General features: G+C 49.9%; 9 protein-coding genes across 9 annotated transcripts; 3 read left to right on the forward strand and 6 right to left on the reverse strand.

The window, feature by feature from the left end:
- Positions 1 to 119: 119 nt before the first annotated feature.
- On the reverse strand, positions 120 to 1,636 carry AO090012000950 (mitochondrial 37S ribosomal protein uS4m; the record flags this gene model as incomplete). The annotated part of the gene is made up of 3 exons (XM_001727838.3): positions 120 to 1,028; positions 1,100 to 1,522; positions 1,601 to 1,636. The coding sequence occupies 3 exons, from the start codon at positions 1,634 to 1,636 to the stop codon at positions 120 to 122; spliced, it is 1,368 nt and encodes a 455-aa protein (XP_001727890.1).
- Positions 1,637 to 2,385: 749 nt separating this feature from the next.
- On the reverse strand, positions 2,386 to 4,137 carry AO090012000951 (putative DNA repair protein Rad26; the record flags this gene model as incomplete). Its single annotated transcript, XM_001727839.3, has 1 exon — positions 2,386 to 4,137. The coding sequence occupies one exon, from the start codon at positions 4,135 to 4,137 to the stop codon at positions 2,386 to 2,388; it is 1,752 nt and encodes a 583-aa protein (XP_001727891.3).
- A 1,181-nt stretch (positions 4,138 to 5,318) lies between these two features.
- On the forward strand, positions 5,319 to 6,862 carry cds1 (phosphatidate cytidylyltransferase; the record flags this gene model as incomplete). Its single annotated transcript, XM_023236700.1, has 4 exons — positions 5,319 to 5,468; positions 5,536 to 5,896; positions 5,964 to 6,757; positions 6,824 to 6,862. 4 exons carry the CDS (start codon positions 5,319 to 5,321, stop codon positions 6,860 to 6,862), a joined length of 1,344 nt encoding a protein of 447 aa, XP_023091602.1.
- A 926-nt stretch (positions 6,863 to 7,788) lies between these two features.
- AO090012000954 (putative cyclin) lies at positions 7,789 to 9,168 on the reverse strand (the record flags this gene model as incomplete). Its single annotated transcript, XM_023236701.1, has 5 exons — positions 7,789 to 8,189; positions 8,246 to 8,573; positions 8,623 to 8,751; positions 8,803 to 8,884; positions 8,942 to 9,168. 5 exons carry the CDS (start codon positions 9,166 to 9,168, stop codon positions 7,789 to 7,791), a joined length of 1,167 nt encoding a protein of 388 aa, XP_023091603.1.
- Positions 9,169 to 10,908: 1,740 nt separating this feature from the next.
- On the reverse strand, positions 10,909 to 11,999 carry AO090012000956 (putative fructosamine-3-kinase; the record flags this gene model as incomplete). The annotated part of the gene is made up of 2 exons (XM_003190034.2): positions 10,909 to 11,005; positions 11,065 to 11,999. 2 exons carry the CDS (start codon positions 11,997 to 11,999, stop codon positions 10,909 to 10,911), a joined length of 1,032 nt encoding a protein of 343 aa, XP_003190082.1.
- Positions 12,000 to 12,164: 165 nt separating this feature from the next.
- On the reverse strand, positions 12,165 to 15,647 carry AO090012000957 (armadillo repeat protein; the record flags this gene model as incomplete). The annotated part of the gene is made up of 4 exons (XM_023236702.1): positions 12,165 to 12,233; positions 12,559 to 13,527; positions 13,579 to 15,278; positions 15,347 to 15,647. 4 exons carry the CDS (start codon positions 15,645 to 15,647, stop codon positions 12,165 to 12,167), a joined length of 3,039 nt encoding a protein of 1,012 aa, XP_023091604.1.
- Positions 15,648 to 17,116: 1,469 nt separating this feature from the next.
- On the forward strand, positions 17,117 to 18,396 carry phoB (regulatory cyclin phoB; the record flags this gene model as incomplete). Its single annotated transcript, XM_023236703.1, has 2 exons — positions 17,117 to 17,169; positions 17,199 to 18,396. 2 exons carry the CDS (start codon positions 17,117 to 17,119, stop codon positions 18,394 to 18,396), a joined length of 1,251 nt encoding a protein of 416 aa, XP_023091605.1.
- Positions 18,397 to 19,191: 795 nt separating this feature from the next.
- On the forward strand, positions 19,192 to 20,826 carry AO090012000959 (putative tRNA-specific adenosine-34 deaminase subunit Tad3; the record flags this gene model as incomplete). The annotated part of the gene is made up of 2 exons (XM_023236704.1): positions 19,192 to 19,407; positions 19,573 to 20,826. The coding sequence occupies 2 exons, from the start codon at positions 19,192 to 19,194 to the stop codon at positions 20,824 to 20,826; spliced, it is 1,470 nt and encodes a 489-aa protein (XP_023091606.1).
- A 237-nt stretch (positions 20,827 to 21,063) lies between these two features.
- AO090012000960 (uncharacterized protein) lies at positions 21,064 to 21,855 on the reverse strand (the record flags this gene model as incomplete). Its single annotated transcript, XM_001727846.1, has 1 exon — positions 21,064 to 21,855. One exon carries the CDS (start codon positions 21,853 to 21,855, stop codon positions 21,064 to 21,066), a length of 792 nt encoding a protein of 263 aa, XP_001727898.1.
- Positions 21,856 to 21,960: the final 105 nt, after the last annotated feature.

Below are 21,960 nucleotides of genomic sequence, written 5' to 3' on the forward strand. Positions count from 1 at the left end.
ACAGGAAAACAGACCAGATACCCAGTAATACATGACTGTGGAACATGCCCGCAGAACGTAAGAAGAAGAGAGAAGCCGAAGGAGAAAATACAATGATTATTACATGGTCGTTGCGTTGTCTACCGCCGTCTCAGGTACCAGGCGAAAGCAGCTGTACCAACGGGTTCACCGAACGGTGTCGGCACCTCCGAGTAGCCGGGACGAGCCACCGGATGGCGCAGGTAGACCGCTGCGCAGATGTTGTGGTTGACCTCGAGGTATCGGGGGATGAAGGCGAAAGCGCTCATGTAATCGCGGGGCCTCCAGGGGGTGGCATAGGGCTTTGTGCTGTCGATGGGGTTGTCACGCATCTGGACGAGAGCACGCTTAAGCACATCTAACTCCTCGTCTGTGAGTTCCGAGGTGTCAACTTCTTCCTCGGGGTTCTCGGCGGCCTGACGGAAAGCCTCGGTCAAGGCTTCCCCGGGCTGGGATTCGCTGGCAGTAGCAGATTCGGATGCGGATTCGGAAACGTTCTGAGTTTCGTCGGAAGACTGATCACGCTTAGGGCGCTTATTGTCTTTCTTCTCCGCAGGCTTGGCCTTGAGGAGGGTAATAAGCTCGGAGAATTGCGATTCCAAGTTGTCGGCGAGAACAGTGCTTGAATCGGAGCGAGAGAGGACACGTTTGACGGCCTTCTGGAAACCACGCAGTTCCTGTTTGCGCTTCGCGGGGAGCACATCCTTACTGCCCGCCATGATAGTCTTGGCCTGGGCCAGCAGGACCTTTAGCGTCTCTCGTGGATCGTCATTTTCCTTCTTTTGACCCTGTTCCTCAGACTCGGCTTCCTTGTTTTCTCCCGACTCTTCCGTAGCACCCTCTTCCTTTGCCTCCGCCTCCGCTTCCTGCGCCTCCGCCGACCTTTTCCGGGCGATACGTCCCTCTCGACGCTCGTGTTTGTCCTTAGGGGCACCGGTTGCATACATGACACGCTCGGGGTCGACCTGGAAAAGATCGCCGGGGTTGAGGAGGTAGCCGGGGTATCTCATCTAGAGAACCATACGGTTAGTTCACCAAGGCACCTTGGCATGCAACTTTAATGAGTGAATATAAAGCATACCTGCTTCCCATTGACCGTCACCGCACCGTGAACAACAAACTGTCGAGCCTGTCTAGCACTGCTAGCAAACATAGCTCGGAAGATAGCCACATCCAATCGACGCTCCAGAGGAGCAAATGTCATCTGTGTAAAGGGCGTCAATCGAGGGAAGTCTTTAGTGCCCTCCACACCCGCTCCACGACCAGCGGACATGCCGGAGCCGTCATCCTGGGCTAATCTAGCTGGGCTCATGGGCACGACGCTGCGAATGCGCCGGGAAAACATGCGCGCCCATTGGCTCTCGCGGACTTGTTCACCATGGTATGATCTGGCCATAGACTTGGCGGTCCATTTTTGTTGGAAAAATGTTTTGCTGCCGGTTGGGGGGTTACGCAGGCGCTGCAAGTTGAATAGGTTATATTTGCTCCATGATTGTCGGAGTTTCTAAACAGAATGGCATTAGCTGCTGTAAGGGTGAAAGGAAGGAAATCAAAACAAGGAGTCCACAAAGGGGAGGCTTACAGGCTTGCTCAACGGCGTAGTGGCCCTGTTCCTCATGATGGCGGTTCGGCTGAGCGTGACCTGAATACTATGTATTGCTGTTCATCCAGCGATCTTGCGGCCAAAACTTCGCATGTAACACGTGATAGCTTGCACATGACCTTGGAATATTAATGCCATATCTGTCAGGCACCAAGAAACGCTTAGACTCGCGAATGGTAATGGCTTGTGATTGGACTTGGGGGTCTCGCTTGCCACTAGCGTGTTTTGAATGGCTCCACCCACTTCGATAAATTGCCCGGATACCCGTCAACCTTTTGACTTTTTTCTTCTTTCTTTTCTTCATACTTACCTTGTTTGGGTGGCTGCGATCAAGAAGGCGGTCCACCACGGATTGGTCCCTGCATTGCACAGCGCGGCGGAACAATCCGTCCAACGGCCTTCGGGTCATTGGCAGGCGTATTCTTTGGCTCCTTTCCACTTGCTGGAATCATCATTCTCTTTTCATCATCTCTCCGCCTTGAGCGGGGGTATGGAGAAGAGGGATATTCTGTAGTAATCATGTTGTACCACGACCTTGTAATTTCTTCTATGTCTGCACTTCAGCAGTACCTTGAATTCTCTTCCACTTTTTATCAGTTACCTGCGTATTCTATCTATCCATGTTGTCGTCCTTTGCTTCTCTAGTTACCCATAAACGAGATTCCCAAATACCAACTTCATTTCCGCTATAGTAGCAGTCGTTTTGTATCATTTGATTATTCCGTCGTGTATCTATCTATGCACCTGCACGTCTTTATATTGTTCTATTCCTGCTGCTTTGAACTTGGGAAAGCTTCGAGCAGAGCCTCGGCCTCTTGAGGATTCACAGCGTCGTCCAAGATCTCGTGGGCCATCTCCACCGTCTCATCCTCAATGCCGGCCTCTAGTATCTGCCCTTCACTGAACGCGAGTCGCGTCAGCACCACTAAAAACTTCTGCTTTCCCCCCGCTACTCGGCTGAGTTTCGACTGGAGGTCGACGTGCTCTGGATGTCGACGGATCACCCCGTACACTAGACGCATCAACCCATTTACTAACTCTGCGCGCAACTCCTTTTCGGGCGGTGATGCATACAAGGCATCGAGTTCGTCGTGCATGGCTCGAATAAGTCGTGCTAGCGCCGTGGAGTGAGATGCAATGACCATGCTGCCATGAGTACTGGTGGGGGCCTCTTGATTGAAGGCAACTGATGTCAAAAGAGACAACGCTTCCAGCCGCATATCGCAAATCTCCGAAGCCATGTAGGGGGGCTGTCCCTCGTCTACCTGTGGTATCTCACTCAGAAGGTTCGCCACGCGATCAACAATGTAGTTTTCGTTTGCGATCTGGTCCTGCTCTGTGTCCTGAACAGAACCAAAAGACTCGATGCGAATGCTGGTCGATAGAAGATTTAAGGTTAGGATGATGTCGCTTATGGACTGTGAGCAATTTAACATCATCAGAATAAAGTCGTAGCGCATGTATCGCCAGAATTGCTCCAACACGCGGTCGATATGTAAGCATGAGCAAGCCATTTGGTACAGGAGGCCCAGCGCCTCAGTCGAGTTTACAAGAGGCTGCAGCTCAGATAATGGTGTCTGTCTGACCTGTCCGAAATTTTGCCGCGAAACGGGGGAGTGTTTGAACCGGGGGATGCCGTTAACTTCCCCCGACTCTTGTAATAGCGGCACTAGGTGCTCGATCAACTTAGAGGTAGACGACGGCGCATCAAGAGCCAAGACATGCCGCATAATCCCCATAAAAATGGGAACGGGCTCGAAAAACTTTTCGCGCAAAGCACGAGACCATAATGAAATTATAGCCCGTGCATATTCTAGCAAATAACTACCAATGTCGAGGTTTGCCACTTCCTCAAGTAAAATTGACGACAGTGTTCGCTGAGGTTCTGAGGGGAATGTTAATCTAGCCATCACCTCAATGTCACTGTTCTCGTTTGGGAATGTTCGATGATTCAATAGGCGCTTGACCAATTGTGAGCTTTGGTCGTCGACATGAGCGGTTCGGTTCGGTATGGCTTCATCTAAGGCATCGTCCGACATGTCATCGACAGCAGTTTCGACATGCATAGGCTCTGGCTGTGGGCTTAATTCAAGTGGTATCGGACTATCCTCGCTCAGCCTCCTCTTCCGTTTACCACCCACTGTCGGGCTCATTCGCTTATACCGCGTAGATTTGCTGGGAGAGGCGGCAAGTATCTCATCGTCATCGAATCCATCGCGGAAAGGCAGGGCTTTGTGTTTCTTTGGTGTTCCTGGAGCTGGCTTTTCTTCTGCCCGGCCTTTCGCTTTCAGATTGCTGATCCGCATAGACTCTTCGGCAAGGTCTTGCTTAAGAAACGCATTCTCCGTAGCTAGCATTTTCCCTTCCGCACGTGCGGCCTCTACTTCTTCCTTGTGCCTAGCTATCTCTTCAGCCATCGCCTTTCGTAGAGCGGCAACCTGACGTTCATAGTTCTCTGCAAGTTTCGCCTGATTTGATCGGATGATAGCAATTTCCCCGGCTTTTGTTTCCGCCATAGATCTGGCCGCAGCCAGCTCTTCGGTCATTCGCTTATACCGTTCATTCTCCGCTGCCAGCTGTTGTCAAGAATTAGCTCTGCAGAGATGCAGATCAGGAATCTAATGATATACCTTATCGTTTATCATGCCGTAAGCTACATGACCACGCTTAGTGTGTGAAGCTTCTGCTTCAACCTCCATGGCCTCGGGATAAGCTTGTTCACCCTCTCCTTCCGGGTTATATTGGTAGGAGCCAGACTGCTCGGTAGGCACAGCTGGTTGATCCAGCCCATGCATCAACTCAGTCTCATCTTCTAGAACCACCGCGTCCAATTCCCCTACATCCAAAGCGCCGTAATCGCCGGTCAATCCCGTGTGTAAATGCGCAGGGGGTTTTAACGAAGCATTGGAGAGGAAGGACTGCTCGGAAGCTGCCGCTTGAATATTATGGCTAGCAAAAGCTCGAGAGGGCTGGCCTATTGCCGCTGTAGTCTGAGACTGGGGCTGTGCAGCCTGGTTTGCTAAGACCGCGTTCTGTTCCAGCTGGAATAATGTGCCCGGTGGCAGATCGTCGAAGCCATCATCAGAGAAGAAATCATCATCGTTTTCTTCCATGCCCTAAGACGCACGATCGCCATGAATGAGAGAATGAAAGGCGAACGTGGCGTATGAGTAAAGGAATGACTGCGGTAAATAGTGGGGATTTAGTTGTTGGGGTTGTAAGCAAAAAAAGTAGGGGAAAATAACGCCTGACGTAGTAGCCGGTCAAAGTCACCTGCGGCCACGGGATCTCACCTCCCTCTCTTCTTCCTACTCCTCACTCTCCTCCGCTTCCTCAATATCAACCCTGCGATTTGGACCGCAGTCAATGAAACATTGACGGAGAATTGCTTGTTGAGTCCTACCCAGCTGTGTCTTGCTCCCCGGCTTTTTTGTCCGTGCTTCCGCCGACCGTAGTCGGTCGCTATTTCACATGAAATTTTAATCTATTAACGACGATCACCTGTGCTCACTCTCTTCTCTCTTCCCTTTCTCACTCCCTTTTCTCCTCTTCGCCCTCCCCTGTTGTACTTGTCCTTGTCGGCCCCGTCCCGACCCCAGTTCGCCTTAGGATTTTATTCTAGACTTTCCCGTCTTTCCCCACGCATACCGCTTAGGTACCGCGCCATCCTCCTTTCTGCCCTCGGCTCATTTACACCATGTCCAAACCACGTCGGAATGTCAGGTTCCCACACCGGGCGTCGGAAACTCGTCGGTTAAGTATCTCAGATGCTAGCGATGCCGCTTCTGAACCCGGAAGTCCGTCAAAAAATGGCAGCGTGTCCAAGCCCGAGACGATCGTCGAAGAGGTGAGCGGCCCGAGTTGCTCAGTGTTGTTAGGGGACTAATAGGAAGCACCGCCAGAAACCCGAACAGCCGCAGATGTCCGACTATGAGAAAAAGAAGCAGACCTTCATTACTCGCACAATATGGACCTTCGTGATGATCTTTGGTTTCTTTATTGCCATGTTCTCAGGCCACATCTACATCATTGGCCTCGTTACCGCCATTCAAATCATCTCATTCAAGGAGGTTATCGCGATTGCCAATGTGCCGAGCAAAGAAAAGAACCTCCGTTTCACTAAATCGCTGAATTGGTATTTCCTAGCCACAACAATGTACTTTTTGTACGGTGAAAGTGTCATCTACTATTTTAAGCACGTCCTGTTAGTCGACAAGGTGTTATTGCCTCTCGCGACTCATCACAGGTTTATCAGCTTTACTCTCTACGTCATGGGTGAGTTGCGTTCCCTATTCCAGGGTAACTGAAGATAAACATTTAAGATTCTAATGTGAGAGTGTAGGATTTGTCTTCTTTGTTGCATCTTTACAGAAGGGACACTACCGGTTCCAATTTACACAGTTCGCTTGGACTCACATGGCACTTTACCTGATCGTCGTACAAGCACACTTTGTTATGAACAACATTTTGGAGGGAATGATCTGGTTCTTCCTCCCAGCGTCTCTGGTCATCACTAACGATATTTTTGCCTACGTTTGCGGGATCACGTTTGGCCGGACCCAATTGATCCAACTGTCTCCCAAAAAGACAGTCGAGGGGTTCCTCGGTGCTTGGATTTGCACCATAATCTTCGGCTACTTCATGACCAATGTCCTAATGCGCTACAAGTACTTCATCTGCCCGGTAAATGATCTCGGATCCAATGTGTTGACGGGGTTGGAATGCACCCCAAACCCAGCCTTTATGCCCCAGCCGTACCAAGTTCCAGAGTGGACCGGAGTGGACAAGACTTTTTACGTCGAGCCCATACAGTTCCATATTTTGATCTTCGCTACATTCGCCTCCCTAATCGCTCCTTTCGGTGGCTTCTTCGCTTCCGGGCTTAAGCGAACCTTTAAAATTAAAGATTTTGGTGAATCGATCCCGGGTCATGGCGGTATCACCGATCGGATGGACTGCCAATTCATCATGGGCTTCTTTGCGTACATGTACTACCATAGCTTTATTGCCGTGTACAAAGCTACCGTTGGAGATGTGATTGAGACCGCCATCAATGGCCTGACGGTCGAGGAGCAATTGGAGGTTGTCCGAGGGTTGGGCAAGTATCTGTACAACCAAGGTACTGTTTCCGAGACGGTCAGTATACCCTCCAATATCCTTTTCATAAAATCTAGAATATATCGAGTAACTAACAAAATGTAGATTTTGGAGTGTCTGAACACTGAGCTCAAGCGCCGATGAAGAACGTTCGATGATGACCCATGCCATTTCCATTCTACCTTTAAGTGACGAAACCCAACCCCCTCCCGACCTGCTCAAAAATTTCGGAATATCAAAAGTAGCGACTCATATTTTAGAATACCATTTTAATCGGTCGTCATTCGACATCGCTAGAGCCCTTTAACGAGCCTCAAACGAAACTTCTTCCTCAACGGTGGCTACCGAACGTTTGCCTTGCGCTTGCTCTCTCTTCTTGCCTTCACATTGGGTCATTGTTGTATAGTGTCGGGAAACTACGGTCAGAAGGCCAGGTTCATGTCTAGGTACACGTGCGAAAGGGGTAATTGTATTTTTTTTTTTCTTTCCGTATCATATTCTGATATGTCAAGCCGCCGTTGTCTAACGGAACGAGACTGGCGTCTAAATGGGCAATGTAAAGGTTTTCATATATAGGAAATATATGTTGAGCAATTACTGGGTTTTGCACACCGCCGGTACTTGTTTTGCCGATTAGCTCAACCAAGTTCATAACCAGTATTCTATGAATAAGTGACTTGGATATATATGTTATCCTGAACAGTGCCTTTTCGCTGGCAGACTCCACGGAATATCCGATGCACACTGGTATCGAAATCGTTGGGTCATATCATTGTAGGGTCAATCGCTCCGCTTTTCCCATCCTATCTTCTTTGCCATTCAGCGTGACGGGATGCTTTGCCGTTTGCATTTTTGGCCTAGCTTTAGATGGTACCCTCTTAATTGGTGCCACTCTTCCACCTCTCGAAACCCAAGTAGAGGCCGGTGTACTTTTGTTCGGCGCCAGCGATTGCCGCAAAAGTAGCTGGCGGACCGATAAAATCAGACGCGCAGACAGTGCGCCGTTCTGCACTCGTCGCAGTGTGGTAGCCGTATGGGGCAATGTATCTATGATGCAGGGATTTGACAGCTCATTCTTCCACTTCGTACTCCTCCATTTCGACCTTGAAATACTCGGAAACACGCGCCTTCTCTGCATCCGCACACTCCGTGTCGAGCATAAAGCGTACGGCTCCATCCCGTCCTTTCTCGCCGGCTCTGGGTCTTTCCCCATTGGCAGCGACAGGTGTGAGCGGATGGAGCCTGGCGCCAGCTTTCTCCAGGGCCAGCTCCTTGCCGCTCTTTGCGCCATTGGTAGCTTTGGGGTCTCTTGACTCATTAACCCAGTGTGTGTAGCGAGGGAGTCCTTGGGCTTCTGCCTCTTTGTTCAATGGGATACGGACTGTCAGGAATCGATCGGCTGGGAAATGTGGGCCGACTGAGGTGGAGCCACGACTGTGGGTATACAGCTCCAGTAGGTCAAAGAGGGTTTCTGATACGATGAGCGAATGCTTCATTCAGTATAGGGCATTTACGAGGAGCACTTACCCATTACTTCTTCCCGACTGGTTTTCCACTTCTCGTAGTCTACTCCCAATTCGACCGCCTCGATGCGCTGGTCCAGCAGACGGCCTGCCAGTTCTAGACAGGTAAAAGCCATGGTTGAGGCAGTCTGTTTGATTGGAGCGAAAGTACGATAGAGGTCCTGCGAGATGCGATATGCCACATTAGACACCTGCGACTGCGACGTAAGGCCATAATGTCTGGCAAGCTTGATCAGGGTTTTTTGCGGGTGACGCGTCCGAAAATCAAAGCCTGACGCCTCAAGCATAAGCCTCTCCAATCCAATGATACCTCTAGCATGTACTTCGAAGACCTTAAACGTGTTAGCGAGGGATCAGGTGCAATGCAAGCGCAGAACCTACCGGATTATCAGGAGATATATGTTCTGAAGGTGGTAGTTTGAGATTATATGCTGCACATACAATCTCTCGGGACTTTTTCAAGGTGTCCTCAATCTTGCAGGCGGTAAACAATGCAGCCGCAGCAGCATCCTAGACGGTCAGTTGGTTTTAACTACATAGGTGGGTAAGGGTGGCAGCTACCATATAATTATACTCGCTGTCAGGATGAACGAGTCGGAACTTGTGATAATACACCACAGCCGTGTTGAAGGTACGGATAGGTCTAATCCGTTAGCATATTCTCTTTCTCTTGAGGAATGTCACTCTACTGAATACATACAAATATAACACTCGGCGAACATTATCGATCCACGTTACTCCCTGCAGGCGCAGTCCTTCCTCGCGTAGGGGATTGACGCCCATAGCCGCAATACATTGTTGAATAGTCTGCTCGAAGATATACGGCTTGGCTACTTGGATGAAGGAGGGATGAATGGAAGGCGGCTCCGGTATGCTTGTCTCCGATGCGGCCTGATTGTTCAAGCCATCCTTATTCTCCGGCACCATACTTGTAAATGGTACTAGAAATCTCCGAATAACCGGACGATGATATGTTCAAAAGACTGAAATGATAGCTTTGGTATGAAAGAGCGTGATTGGCGACGACTTCGAGTCACGTGTGATACACGGGAAATTGTTGTTCCGTTAGTCTATTTATACATATCAGAACAAAAAGTCATAGATATTATTGATGGTCAAAGAAGGGGTAGGAGGTGCAAGGTTATAAGGTGAAAGAGTTTGCATTATATGGTTCCTGCAATTCTGTTTGCTGATGTGGGTCACAGGTTAAGTGAATACCAGTCATCTCACTGGTGCAGCTGAACGTATATGTATACACATATATACACGTATCGTGGTGCTAGAAACTAATGTATATGACTGGGTTTCCTCCATGTTTCCTCGACTCCAAGACAGAAAGAATTCAAGTTCATGGCACCCCCCTCCCTTCACGGGTAGCCTTTGCCAACTCACTCTGCGCCACATTGTCTGCATACCGCTTATAGACTGGGAGGTAGTACCCCTTCTCACTCGTAGTTTCTCTCACACTTCTCCTATCCTCTACGGCTTTTAGCCACTTTCTCCACCGCTGCCAAACAAGCTCATCCTCCCCTCCATTGCCTCCCGCTGGGATGCCAAGTCCACCGGATTTATATTCATCAAAGACCCACAACCGGACCGCCCATGGGGCGAGGACCAGATCTGGCAGTGTAATCTGATCTCCCAAGAAGAATGGTCCGTCGACATGCATTTCCCTAGTCCACTCCTTGAGATGGCCCAGAAACTCCTGTCTGAGTCTCTCCAAGCCAGCCGTTGGGTCTTCACCTCCTGCCTTGGGCTGGTATTGAAGGAATCGATGGAAAGCCGGGATGATCCGCGAGGTAACATAGTCGATCCAGATGCGTACTCGGGCTCTGTCGTAGGGGTCTACTGGGAGGAGCCGTGGAGAGCTATCTGGATAGGCCTCCTCGAGGTACTCAAGAATAACCGTGGATTCATAAAGGGGTTTGGCTGCCCGGACACCCCCGTCTTTTACCAGGCAAGATAGTGTCGGCACCAGACCGCGCGGATTCAGTGAAAGAAGTGACTGGGGCTTGTGATAGGGGTTGACTTCGATGTACTGGTAAGGGATTTGTTTCTCTTCTAGTGCGAGCCAAACCCGTTGGACTTGAAGAGGTTAGCCAAGATTGCAAATACTAGATATGCAGTGCATATTAGAAGAAGGTTCACAAGTGAGACACACCAAAGCTGTCATTCAGGTCAGCAAACTTGCTTATCGTACGGATCCGTAGACACTAGCTGGTGCTAAAAGTAAACTTACGGACAAAACCACCCCGCATACAGCTTTAATGGTTGCTCCGCACGATGATTTTCGACTAACACTTTAGCAGCCCCCGTTGCTTCAGGGTGGACTGCTGCATCTGGAATGGGGGCCATGTTAAAATTCTACAGGTGCTGTCAGAAGAGAGAGAGAGAGAGAGAGAGATTAAAAAAAATGTTGGAAGATGCGGGGGGAACTTGATACTACACAGAAAGTGTGCCCTCCTTAAATACTACGTTATTACTTCACCATGCTGACTCAGTATGTACGATGGTGTCATCGGATCACAGGATTATTAATTCTCTCGGGGCAAGCACAACACCGGGGATTTTGACTATGTAGATCTATCTAGTAGAGAACGTCGGTATGCGAAACCGGAATCTGCCACGCCAAATAACCAAAAGATGCCGAGAAGCAACTCTGCAGAACTAGTTCCCATACTTCCTGATCAAATTCTGCATAATTGACACTGCTCCCGATCGATACCCAGCGCCGAAGATGGCGTAATGATTTAGATGGTGATATCTGGTCTGGTTAGAAAGGCCGTGAACGTGAGTTGGACGAAGGACAAAAAATAAACCTACAGCTCGTACAGCCTTACCCGGTCTTCATACTCCTCCACTGGCTCAGTCCTAGGAACAATCTTATGGTAGGCAGTGAAAAATGTCGACCCAAAGCCTCCAAACATCTTCATGATTCCCAGCTCATACTCACTATGTGCATAGCATGATGATGGATCGTAGACAACGTCACCCACTTCTTCATCTCCCTTGCATCCACTGCCCACGATTCTTCCACGGTCTGCATTGCCGCTCCAAAGATCTCCATGGACAACCACAGGTGTAATACCTTCCCCGTTCCCATTCTTGTCGTAGCCTAGATGATCATCCCCTAGAAGGGCGGGTACAACCGTTTGTGCCGTCCGCTCCACTAGATCTCGTAGACTGGCGTCTCGGCCATTGCGCTTCTCCGAGGTTTCGAGAATCGTTATCAACCGTTCATTGGCGTAGAAGTCTGCCCATGAATCGTGAAATCGATTGGGTTGCTTAGTATCACCACAGAAGGTCGGCACGGGGAACCCGAACCGGCGTTTCTCCGTCTCAGGATCTAGCGGGGCCGGGGTCGAATGAAGCTTTCCTAGTCTTTGAGCCAGAGATTGGCCTGTCCGGCCACCACCCCCTAGGTCTAGGAATTCAGTCGCTAGGTAGAAGCTCTTTCCGTTGCTTTCTTCCAGAGGACCCCAAGCTAGAGCGCGGGGACAAAATCCTGGTACGGAGGTCGCAATAGCATTCAAGGACTCATATTCCCCTCGGAACATCTCTTCAGCAGCTTTACCGTCTGCGGATGTTTTAACAAAGTATCGTCTCTCTTCTTCATACTGTCCATCCGCAGATGGCACTGTTGCTCGAATGGCTCCTGTACCGGTGAAACCCGACCCTAAGCCAGCAGTGGACAAGCTTGCTTTAGAGGGATCGGGGATGGAGAGAGCACGCAACAGCGATGCGGGGACTGGAGCCATGGCTCTTGATTCGTAAGGATATGCTATGCGAGTTAACCTGAGAGATAAAAGAGGATAGAAATTGATGGTATTATGTACCTGAGAACTCGTTCCATTCGCTGGAAATGCTTTAAACCATAGCCGTTCCGATGACGTATCCGGTCAGGTCCCACTTCTTATCTTATCTTATCGATAAGATAGGTACCTATTGTACTGTATGTACTCCGCAAACACAACACTCGCCCAGCAGGATAGCTGATATCAGAATAGGCAAAACCTCAAAAACTTTCCCAGTCATCAAGGAAGGAAGAAACTGGAAAGAAAAAAGAGGAAGAGGGAAAAAGTGAGAGATTTTGTATGCATAAGCCAACATGTACATTTTATCATAATCCTTTCAATATCTTTATACAACCATCCTAACGCCTACCATAGTTCATAGAGCTGTGCCTGTCCATGCAGCATGAAAACAAGCAATAAAGTGATCGTAATTAAACTGAAGATGGCCAAAGCGAACCCAGAAAGGAATATAAAAAGAGATAGAAGAAGGTGATATCCGTTAGGCCTGTGTCAAGGTCCTTACCAAATGTAAGGCTGTTTTGGTTCGCTCTCGGACATCAAGATCTGGGTCCTCTTCTAAGCGCTTCAACCGGTCCATCACCCCAACAGAAAGCAGTTTGTATGCTCGCTCACGGCAGCCGTCTCGATCACTCGAGTCATCTTCATATGTAAGATTGATCACTACCCACACACAATTCGTCCGCACATCACGGTTGGCGTGCTCGAAGTACCCCATGAGATAACGTAACAGATCACGATGTGAGACCAAAAGTTGGCGGTGCCATGGGAGGCTAGCAGCGAGGTGGATGATCACATACGTGACTGCCACCAGGATCTCTGTTGGAACTTGGAGAGCTCTGTGGGTAGATGATTCTCGTTTATGTGGCACTTGAATGGTACGAGGCCGTAGTTTATCCGCCAGTGCATCCAATATCAAATCCTGCCCGATCTCCTTGAACAAATGATCAATCATCTCTGATGCACCCGGACCACAAACAAGATTACGCAAGAGATCAAAGGTCTGTTCTTGTACGGCAATATCATCTTGGCGTGCTTGAGTGGTTTGGTCGAGGTCCCCATGCAGCGCAAGCTTGCGACGCCGGCTAACATCGGGAAGGAACATCTCTAAGCTCATCTTAGACGGCGGTAATGTATCGGCCATTTTCATATCCTCATCGGGTTCCTGTGTGTCCTCGACAGGATTCAATAGATCAACTTGTTCTCCTGCGGAGTTGGCTCGACTCATGCCCGTTGAGGTGCCGCTTTCCATCTCATCATCCAGCCCTCGTTTAGCTAGAGCACTAATTGGGTCTTGCGTTATGATTTGCTGGATCCACGTAGGTCCCAAGCCGTTAATGACCTTCATCTTGACATCGTTGGTCGAGTTATAGGCTACATGCTTCAACGCCCAAAGCGATTCAATTCGGAGCCTTGTGTTCGTAGAATGTGCATGCTCACATAATGTTGGAAGGACCTCTGCGGATATAATTGCCTGGGACGCATTAGTATATCCTCCGCGCACCAAGCCAGTGTAAGAACTTACCTCTTTCATTGGACTAAAGTCCAGCGCAAGATTACATATAACTGACGTTGCCGCAATCTGAACTTCTATATCCTGGTGCCGAATTAAGGTGAATAAAGGAGTGGCTACTCCAGCATCAATCAGGCTGGTTCTTAATACGCTAACCGAGCGAGTGAGCATCCGTGCAGCACCACAAGCTGCTAATAGGGTTGGTGTAGGGTTGCCATCAGCAGCGGTGTTTTTCGGATTAGATGTGTCTCGAGGATCGTTCGGGCACGGTTTGAGCGAATCAATGATATAGGGGACTACCCCATTGTCACAGATAGTCTTGCGGTATTCATCCTTGAAAGGCACCAGAGCGGCCAAAGCCTTAAGAATGTTCTCCCGGTATCGCATGACATGACAATGAATGGGAGAATACCCTGGAGGACCCAGCATGCACTCTGCTGATTGTGTGCAAGTAATCTCGACCTTTTCCCCGCCATCGACATGCCACATCGGTTTCGCGTTCTCTTGAATTGGATTATAGGTTTCTTTCAGTAGCTGAGATAGTCGTTTAATAGCACCTCCATCGACTGCATGCTTCTGCAGCTCTTGATCGTCAATCACCAGGGTAGCAAGAACCGCCGGGGCTTCCTCTTTCAGACGGTCAGTGGACAGAATCAGTCCTCCATATTGAACGCCATCATCGCCAGTTATCTCATAGTCCTTATCAAGCATTCGGATAAGAATTGGAATCAACAAGTAGCAAAGCATAGAGACTCGAAGCTTCTTCGTTAGACCTAGACGGTATAGAACTGTGACCAGACGTGCTGCCATCAACCGCACCATGCCACACTCGGCACGGATAGTATATAGAAGCCAAGGAACGATGGCATTCTCATCGTCATCAGAGTTCGGCGCCTCCAAGATCGAGAAGGGGGTTGGGAATGAATGGCTATGCCGGCGTTGGGGTCCATGTGGCTGACCAAGAGGTGGAAAGTTGGTAGCACTAGCAGAAGCTTTTCCTTGAGACAGTGGAACCGATGGTAGGAGATGCTCGAGGGGACTGGCCCCGGCGTGACGTGGCACAGCTGAGCCCGAGAGATATGTCGATCCCCACGGGCCTGTCTTGATATCAGAAGGAGCAAATCCAGGCACCTGCTTGGGGAAAACAGTCACTATGCCAGGCGATGAGAGAAAATGCTCCGCACGCCATTTAGAGTGTTCAATAATGACCGTGGTAGCACGAAGGATCGGAGCCAGTTTGGCACTTGGGGGTGCAGGGGGAGGGAGAGAACCAAGAGCACCAGACTCCTGCACATGTGCCTCCGCACCTGGAAGTACAAAACCCTGAGCAACGATAAACGATGCCACCTTCACAGCCAGCGCATCCAACACGCCACAATCGGCCAAGATTGCCTTATGGGTTTCTTCTGTGCAAAGCTTCCCGATAAGGGCAGCAGCAAGTTCAATGGATGCCTGCGCTTGATAAGTGCTATAGTCCTGCTCGAGAATGCGTGACAGACAGCTGATATGTTCGTCTGAGAAGAGCAAATCGGCTAAACGTGTATCTTTCGGCCATTGTTGTTGGCTTTGCAGTGGTAGCCGATCCGCGATGTTATTCAGGGTTCGCAGTATAGGGAGAACGAAAGATTGAGGGCAATCGGGAGATGACAATATAGACAGGAGGATCGAGAGGATGCCGCTAGAAAGGATAGGGGAAAGGAAAGCCGCACCGCCTGATTGATAATGGTCATCAGTTCCTGAGCCAGAGCGACGGACAGAACTCCCGGTTTGAGAGAAATACCTTGTGCTATACTACCAAGTATGATAATTGCCTGTAGGCACGTTTCGTCTTCCTCCGGATTGCGACTCGATGGCTGTTGGCTTTTGGTCGGCCCATTGAGCTCGGTGTTCTTTCCGTTAGTTTGCCTGGAGGCAAGGACCTTGGCTAGTATGGGGATTATACCCCACCGGATCCAGGCTTCTTTGCGTTGATCATGGCCAATTGTTTCATTTTTAAGGGTTCGAAGTGCCGAAGCCTGAGACGATAAGGAATCTGCGCTTTGAAGTTCCAAAAGTATCGGAGGTGTTGAAGCGCGAGTCATGGTCGGAAATCACCGCCTCCCGCGGGAGGATGTCTAGCAGACCGCTTTGGTAAAAAAAAGAGTCGAGTAGTGAATGAAAAGAATTAAGGTACAGGAATAGTCCGAGGGGGGGAAATGGGGGAGGTGGATAGATGTTGCCGAAACGAAGTGTTGATGCAGGGGAGGGGTTCTGTACAAGTAGTAAGGTAAGTCGTGTCTGGCGATGATATACGAATGAATGGCGTCTGATGAGCAGCTAAGTACAGTACAACATACAGTACCTAGCGTGGAGGGATCGTTATGTACTAATATTGTAAGATAACGCAAGATGAACTAGGCGAAGTCTATGGAAACAGACAATTAAGAGAAAATGAAGCGATGTAGAACGGTAAACCTTCGACACCGATTCAAAGAAGCTGACATCCGACCGATTTCCTTCTATGAGCCGTCATGTTGCGAGAGCTTCCTTAAGGTTAGCTGTTACCCTTACCGGAGTACAACATTACAGAAAGTAATGCCGATACCGTCGAGTCACCGCTTTCGGTGCCCCAGGTCATGTGATGTCCATCGTCCAGGCGGGGGTTCAGTTCCTCCGAATTCCGGATATAGACCAATGTCAGTTGCATCATGTGATTCAGCCTTATAGACGGGCTTGATCAGCAGCAGCCTTTCCTGACGGGGTGGGTTGGTCGAAAGGGCCTCACTTTCACTTCTAGTATTCTTCCGGGAGTGTTCACCGTGAGACCAAACCCCTGTACTTGACCACTTAGCCGGTATTAGTCTGAGGGACATTATAGGCAAGGTATCAATGTATATTGCAGAGATAGATGTGAACCTGCATGTTTGGGGACGGATGGTCGCTCCTATAGTGGCATAAGAGTCCTCAATCAGCTCATTGCACCTGACCCACGGAAATGGCATGGATGAGATGTTTTGTATACGAGGATGAACTATCCCAAGCTCTCCTGATGAGTACGGCGTACGGGGTTCGTCGGGTAGAAATCCGGTGTCCATTTTTTTACCCCTTAGCGTTTTACCCTTAATGAATAGATTTCTGGTGGTACTCCGTACTGTACAATGCATGACAGCCATGACCATCGCGTGCCCGGCAACTCAATTGTAACGGGACGGTAACGTTCCTTATCCGTCTTGGATTCTAGCCCTTATTGAAGACCTCCGATTGGATAATTGTAAAGAAATTCGTTAAGTTTGTGACATATTCCTTGATTTTTGCCTGAACAATTTCTGCAGCTTTACCTGTATTGTGGGAGAGGAAAAAATTTTCTTTCTTTTTTTTAATAACTTTTCTTTTTACTTATTCTTTTATTTATTATTTATTTTTTATTTTTAATTACCTAAAGGTCCCCCCCGTAATTCCTTTTCCCCTCTTCCCATCTTCTTTCCTTGGAACAATCTCTATTGTTAAAATAGTTGTTCCTCATCGCTTCCCATATTCAGCTTCTTCTAGAGCTGAAGCCCCGCAGATCACGATGCGCCAGGGCATGCGGCCATTCTTAGCAGCAGCAGCACAAGGTTTCGCAGCGTCTGCCAGCCCCGTTGCACGTCGTTCAGTCGTGCGCCCACGTGGTGGTATCGTTGGGCGGAGATGCTAGTTTCATCGCCCTCACCCTCCTCCGCCCTTCGCCCTTCACCCTCCTCTCCTCCCACTCGCCCTCCTCCCTCTCTCTCGTCTCCTCCTCTTCCTCGTCACTCGTCGACGACTATTTCACATAGCCAGCATTATGAGCCTGCCGGTAACCCGACAGCTGCGCCCGGTAGTCACTTCTCTCCTCGTTCTTCCCGTGTGGCCATCGAAGAGCTTCGTTCAGCTCTAAATCGACACACCGTTGCATCGTCCCCTCCGGGGCCCTCAGGGGATCTCCCTCGCGGTCGCATGTCCGCTGGGCTGACCTCCCTTGGGGGCGGAAACAGCACTGCCGCGTCTACCGCTGAAAGCGCCGCCGCAGCCGCCGCCGCCGCCAATACCAACACAAATCCATCAGGTGCCCCTTGTTATACCCACAATAACAGCCCTCCTGCTGTAACTCAATCTCAGGCCTCCGCCCCCGCTCCCACACAACATCCCGTGGCCGCCTCAATGCCCGCGCCAAATAGCAACGGCGCAGGGTCTAATAAGCGTAACAGTCCGAACGACCCTATCGCTAATGGTGGGCTTACAAGCGGGATTGGGAGCACGGATTTGGAGGGCTCGCAATCGAAGCGGCTGCGTCCATCCAACCCCGCAGTCAAGTTGCTGCCGGCTCAATATGAACTCGCTGATCCTCGGGATATCGTTGTGCTAATCTCCAGCATGCTGATGGAACTCATTCGGTTCAATGACAAAATCCCGCTCCACCAAGGTCGACTGACTCGCTTTCACTCCCGATCTCCTCCACGGATTTCTGTCAATGACTATCTGCAGCGATTGACCACTCATGCTACACTTTCACCTCCAATCCTGCTGAGCATGGTGTATTATATCGACCGCCTTTGCGCTCTTTACCCAGCCTTTACCGTCTCCAGTCTTACCATTCACCGATTCCTCATTGCCAGTGCAACAGTTGCGAGCAAAGGACTGAGCGATAGTTTCTGGACGAATAAGACCTATGCTCGGGTGGGCGGTATCAGCATGACGGAGTTGGCTCTTCTTGAGTTAGAGTTTCTATTCCGCGTAGAGTGGCGCATTGTTCCTCAGCCGGAAGTGCTTGAGGACTACTACCAGAGTCTAGTTGAAAGATGTGAAGGATATGAGATCGTACGCGAAACTTGAAGGAGTGGATTTCATTGCAACAGATGCCATTCTATTTACTATTTGGTCGACCTTTAGATGGGGTTTGAGATTACTTGCATAGCACGCAGCAGTGTTGGTCACCGATTTTAAATTCTTATGAAGGGGATCGGCAATATCCCCTATTGTCTTAGTACATATTACGTTAAAAGAAAGGTACAGGCAGATGGCTGTGCTAATACATAACCCAACTGTGGTGGACGATCGGTTTTATTCATGTTTTCGGTTCATTTATTTTTTGTTTTTCTTGATCGCATCATTTTCTTTAACTATGTTTTCAGGCTGTATATCGCGCTATATTGGTGTTATTGTGACCGGCGTCAAGGAAGTACCTACTATAGCACTTGTAACTACCCTGAAACGATGTATGCATACCCGACGACTAAGGTGCTAAGTACTATTACTGGTGCAATCACAGTAGTGTTTTATCCAATCATGATCAGCTTGATCAACCCGAAGCCAATTTAGAATGATGACGTCCCCTCCCTGCCTCAGGCTATCAACAGGCTAGTCTCGAAACAGCTGAGGGTAGGGCTTAGGTCACAGGGTACAGGGTTGCTGCGATCCATGGAAACATGTTGATCTCGACTTCTCTATCAATCCTTCCCTCGATGGGACCCCGGCGATCAGAAACAATGCAATTTCTGCCGCTGCACGGTCAGAAAAATGTTGTGAACGAAATCTGTTAGCTCCCACACATTGTTATTCCCTGAGCGGCCCAGATTCTCCCTCGCTTAGCAAATTGATACCCCGCGATCCAAAGAAATATTCCAGGACATGTACGACTCAATGGACGTACAAGAGATACTTCGTGGCGTAGAGCCACTTTCTGGACAGGTTATCCCTGTTAGAACTGTTCAAGAGGCGCGGCCACGTGAAGAATTCGGTGGGTCAACCCCATTGCCAGGGTGGAAATTGGTTGTGCAATTAACAATTCCCAGCGGATGCCTATGTAGCAGAAATCAGCGTGAAAGGTGCTTCGAAAGTGATAAAGTGAGCTTTTTTGATACAATTACGACCTGAGCAGTGCATTGATTGGTAGCAAACAGGGCTTTGGATAGTGCCTTCCCTCGCGACCCTTCTCGTCCTCTGCACCATCTTCGACGCTTCGCAAAGCATACCCAGCTACCCGATGGCCTACGATCTACCCTTATAAAGGGAGAACCATCGATGCAGACAATTTTCACTCTGATTACACCTCCTTTACCCGAAGTGGAAACACTTCAGAAATTATTGGCTCCGTTTGCGCCACCATCAGAAATCCCGTCTGAGTCGACTCAGGGTGCAGGGAATATTGAACTCCAGTCTATTCGCGTCCCACTGGAGCCACCCTTGACGGTTGGGCAAGCCGAGAAATGGTCCAAAACCATGTGGCCCGTCGTCTTCAATCCTGCGACCCCTAGAGCGACCCTGGCACCACCTCCTCAAACCTTAACCCGTGTTCTCGACTCTATCAAGCCGAAGGCAGGACGCTATCTAGCCCTGGCGCGCAAGGTTGCCTATGAAGCAGAGAATTCTGGACTAGGACGCGGGGTTGGCGCAGTGGTTGTCGACCCAGAGCTCGAGGCTCACATTGGTGCGACCGACGAGGATGTAGGAATCCATTGGGCCGATGCTGTTGTGGCTGTTGCAGGTGATGTACGATACGCACGCCGAGAGGCCGGAGCAATGTCAGAGTCAGAACGACAGCTAGGTGCAGGGCCCAATCCCAATGTGGAGACGTATAATTCAGACGTAGAAGGCGGACCGGAGCTACACGCGCTAATGCGCGCAGCGGACTTGGTTGCTAATGCAAGACGTAAACAAGATGGAAACGAGTCCAACGAACAGATACCTTTAAATCGATTAGAGAAGTTTTTTCTTTCTCAATCGGACGTCTCCGGTTCCGAGCCATTGGCGGATTCCGATGATTCGTCGCCCGTGCCGGGAAAGTATCAGAAAACAGATACCGGGGCCATCCCCAAATCTACCGACAGTTCTCAAGAGCCTCGACTTCGCTCGCGTGCTCAAGGCGGCTATCTCTGCACAGACCTTGACGTGTACTTGACGCATGAGCCTTGCCTTTGTTGCTCGATGGGCCTTCTTCTTTCGCGCTTTCGGGCGATTATATTTCCCCGACAAGGACGGATGGTAACGGGAGGTCTGGCATCGGAACCTGTAATTGCACCAGCCGCAGTGTCGGACCCTGCCGACGAGGCGGACGAGACCTCTGAAACAACGCAGGATCAGGATCAGGACCAGCAGCAGTTAGGAGATAGAAAATCCATTGAGCACGCCGACCCCCAGGAAGGCCGGTTGTACTATGGATTGCACTGGCGGAAAGAGTTGAACTGGCGGGCCCTGGGGTTCGAGTTCGTCGAGGATGGAGTCACAGAGAAGAGTGCTGAGGAAGGCCTGGCCTTTCACGCATAACACTTACACGAGGCTAGAAAACACCATGTACTATATAGACCTCCGGGAACATGATCTATGAAATTGGGAAGCAGTGACTACATAGAACTTAGTTCCGATGACAATGACCGCTACATACAAAGGAATGCCGATTTCTTCTTCGCTATTTTAAACAAACTCCCAGGAACGAAGAACTCACAAGCCATGCAACCTCCCAATCCCAAGATCCAGCCCGGTCCATCACAGACCAACACACCCTCAAACAAGCGTCACGTAAATCTTAGCAATCCGCTGGTCCACATGAGCATAGGGCTTAATTTTCTTCCCATCCTCATCCACCTCCTCCTGATCCTTAATATTAAGCTGAGCAACGATCTCCCCCCGAAAGGGAGCAGGTGGATTCGACCAAACCCCAATAACAGCATCATGGAAGCACGGTATCTCAATGCCCTTGAACCCCTTCCTCGCCGCATCGCGCATCAACCAATGCGCCATCCGCTTCATCAGCCCGTGCCCTTCATAATCGGCCCTCGTCGAAGTCCCATTCCTCATCAATGTCCCCTCATGCGTCGTCACCTCACCCCGAGAATCGATCTCAACCAGACGTTGCATCATCTTGGGAAATAGAGGCAGCACCCCGAACAGCGGCTTCAACCGGTCGAGATCCAGCGGGTTGGATCCATTGTAGCTCATCGCGACCGAGACCAGTGGGAAGTCCATCTGTTCGACGAGTTGTTCGTTCGTTGCGGTCTCATCGTTTAGGTCCCAGTGCAGTTTACCCCCGGTTTGCTCGGACGAGGGGAGTTTGTACTTGTATTCTTTGTCGAAGACGCCGTAGGACAGGCCCGAGGCGATTTGGTGCGCGATTAGATACTCGCTGCTTAGGAAGCCTTGGTAAAGGCGCCTGGTCTTGTCCGTGGGGTAGATGTTGGGCCAGATTGGTGAGCAGAAGACATTGCTGTGGATGACGATTGCGTTGGCCCAGTCTTGGTGTTCGGGGCCGAGTTGGCGGATTTCAAATCGGGGGGTTAGAATGATGGGGGTTGACATGGTACAATGTTGAATATCCTTAATAAAGGAAGTAGGCTGGAGGAGGAGTTTGAGGGTGTTTTCTTGTTTGCGGGGGGTCAAAAGAGGAGGGGCCAGGGTTGCACT

Source organism: Aspergillus oryzae, chromosome 4, assembly GCF_000184455.2.
Source record: "Aspergillus oryzae RIB40 DNA, chromosome 4".
Classification (NCBI taxonomy): Eukaryota; Fungi; Ascomycota; class Eurotiomycetes; order Eurotiales; family Aspergillaceae; genus Aspergillus; species Aspergillus oryzae.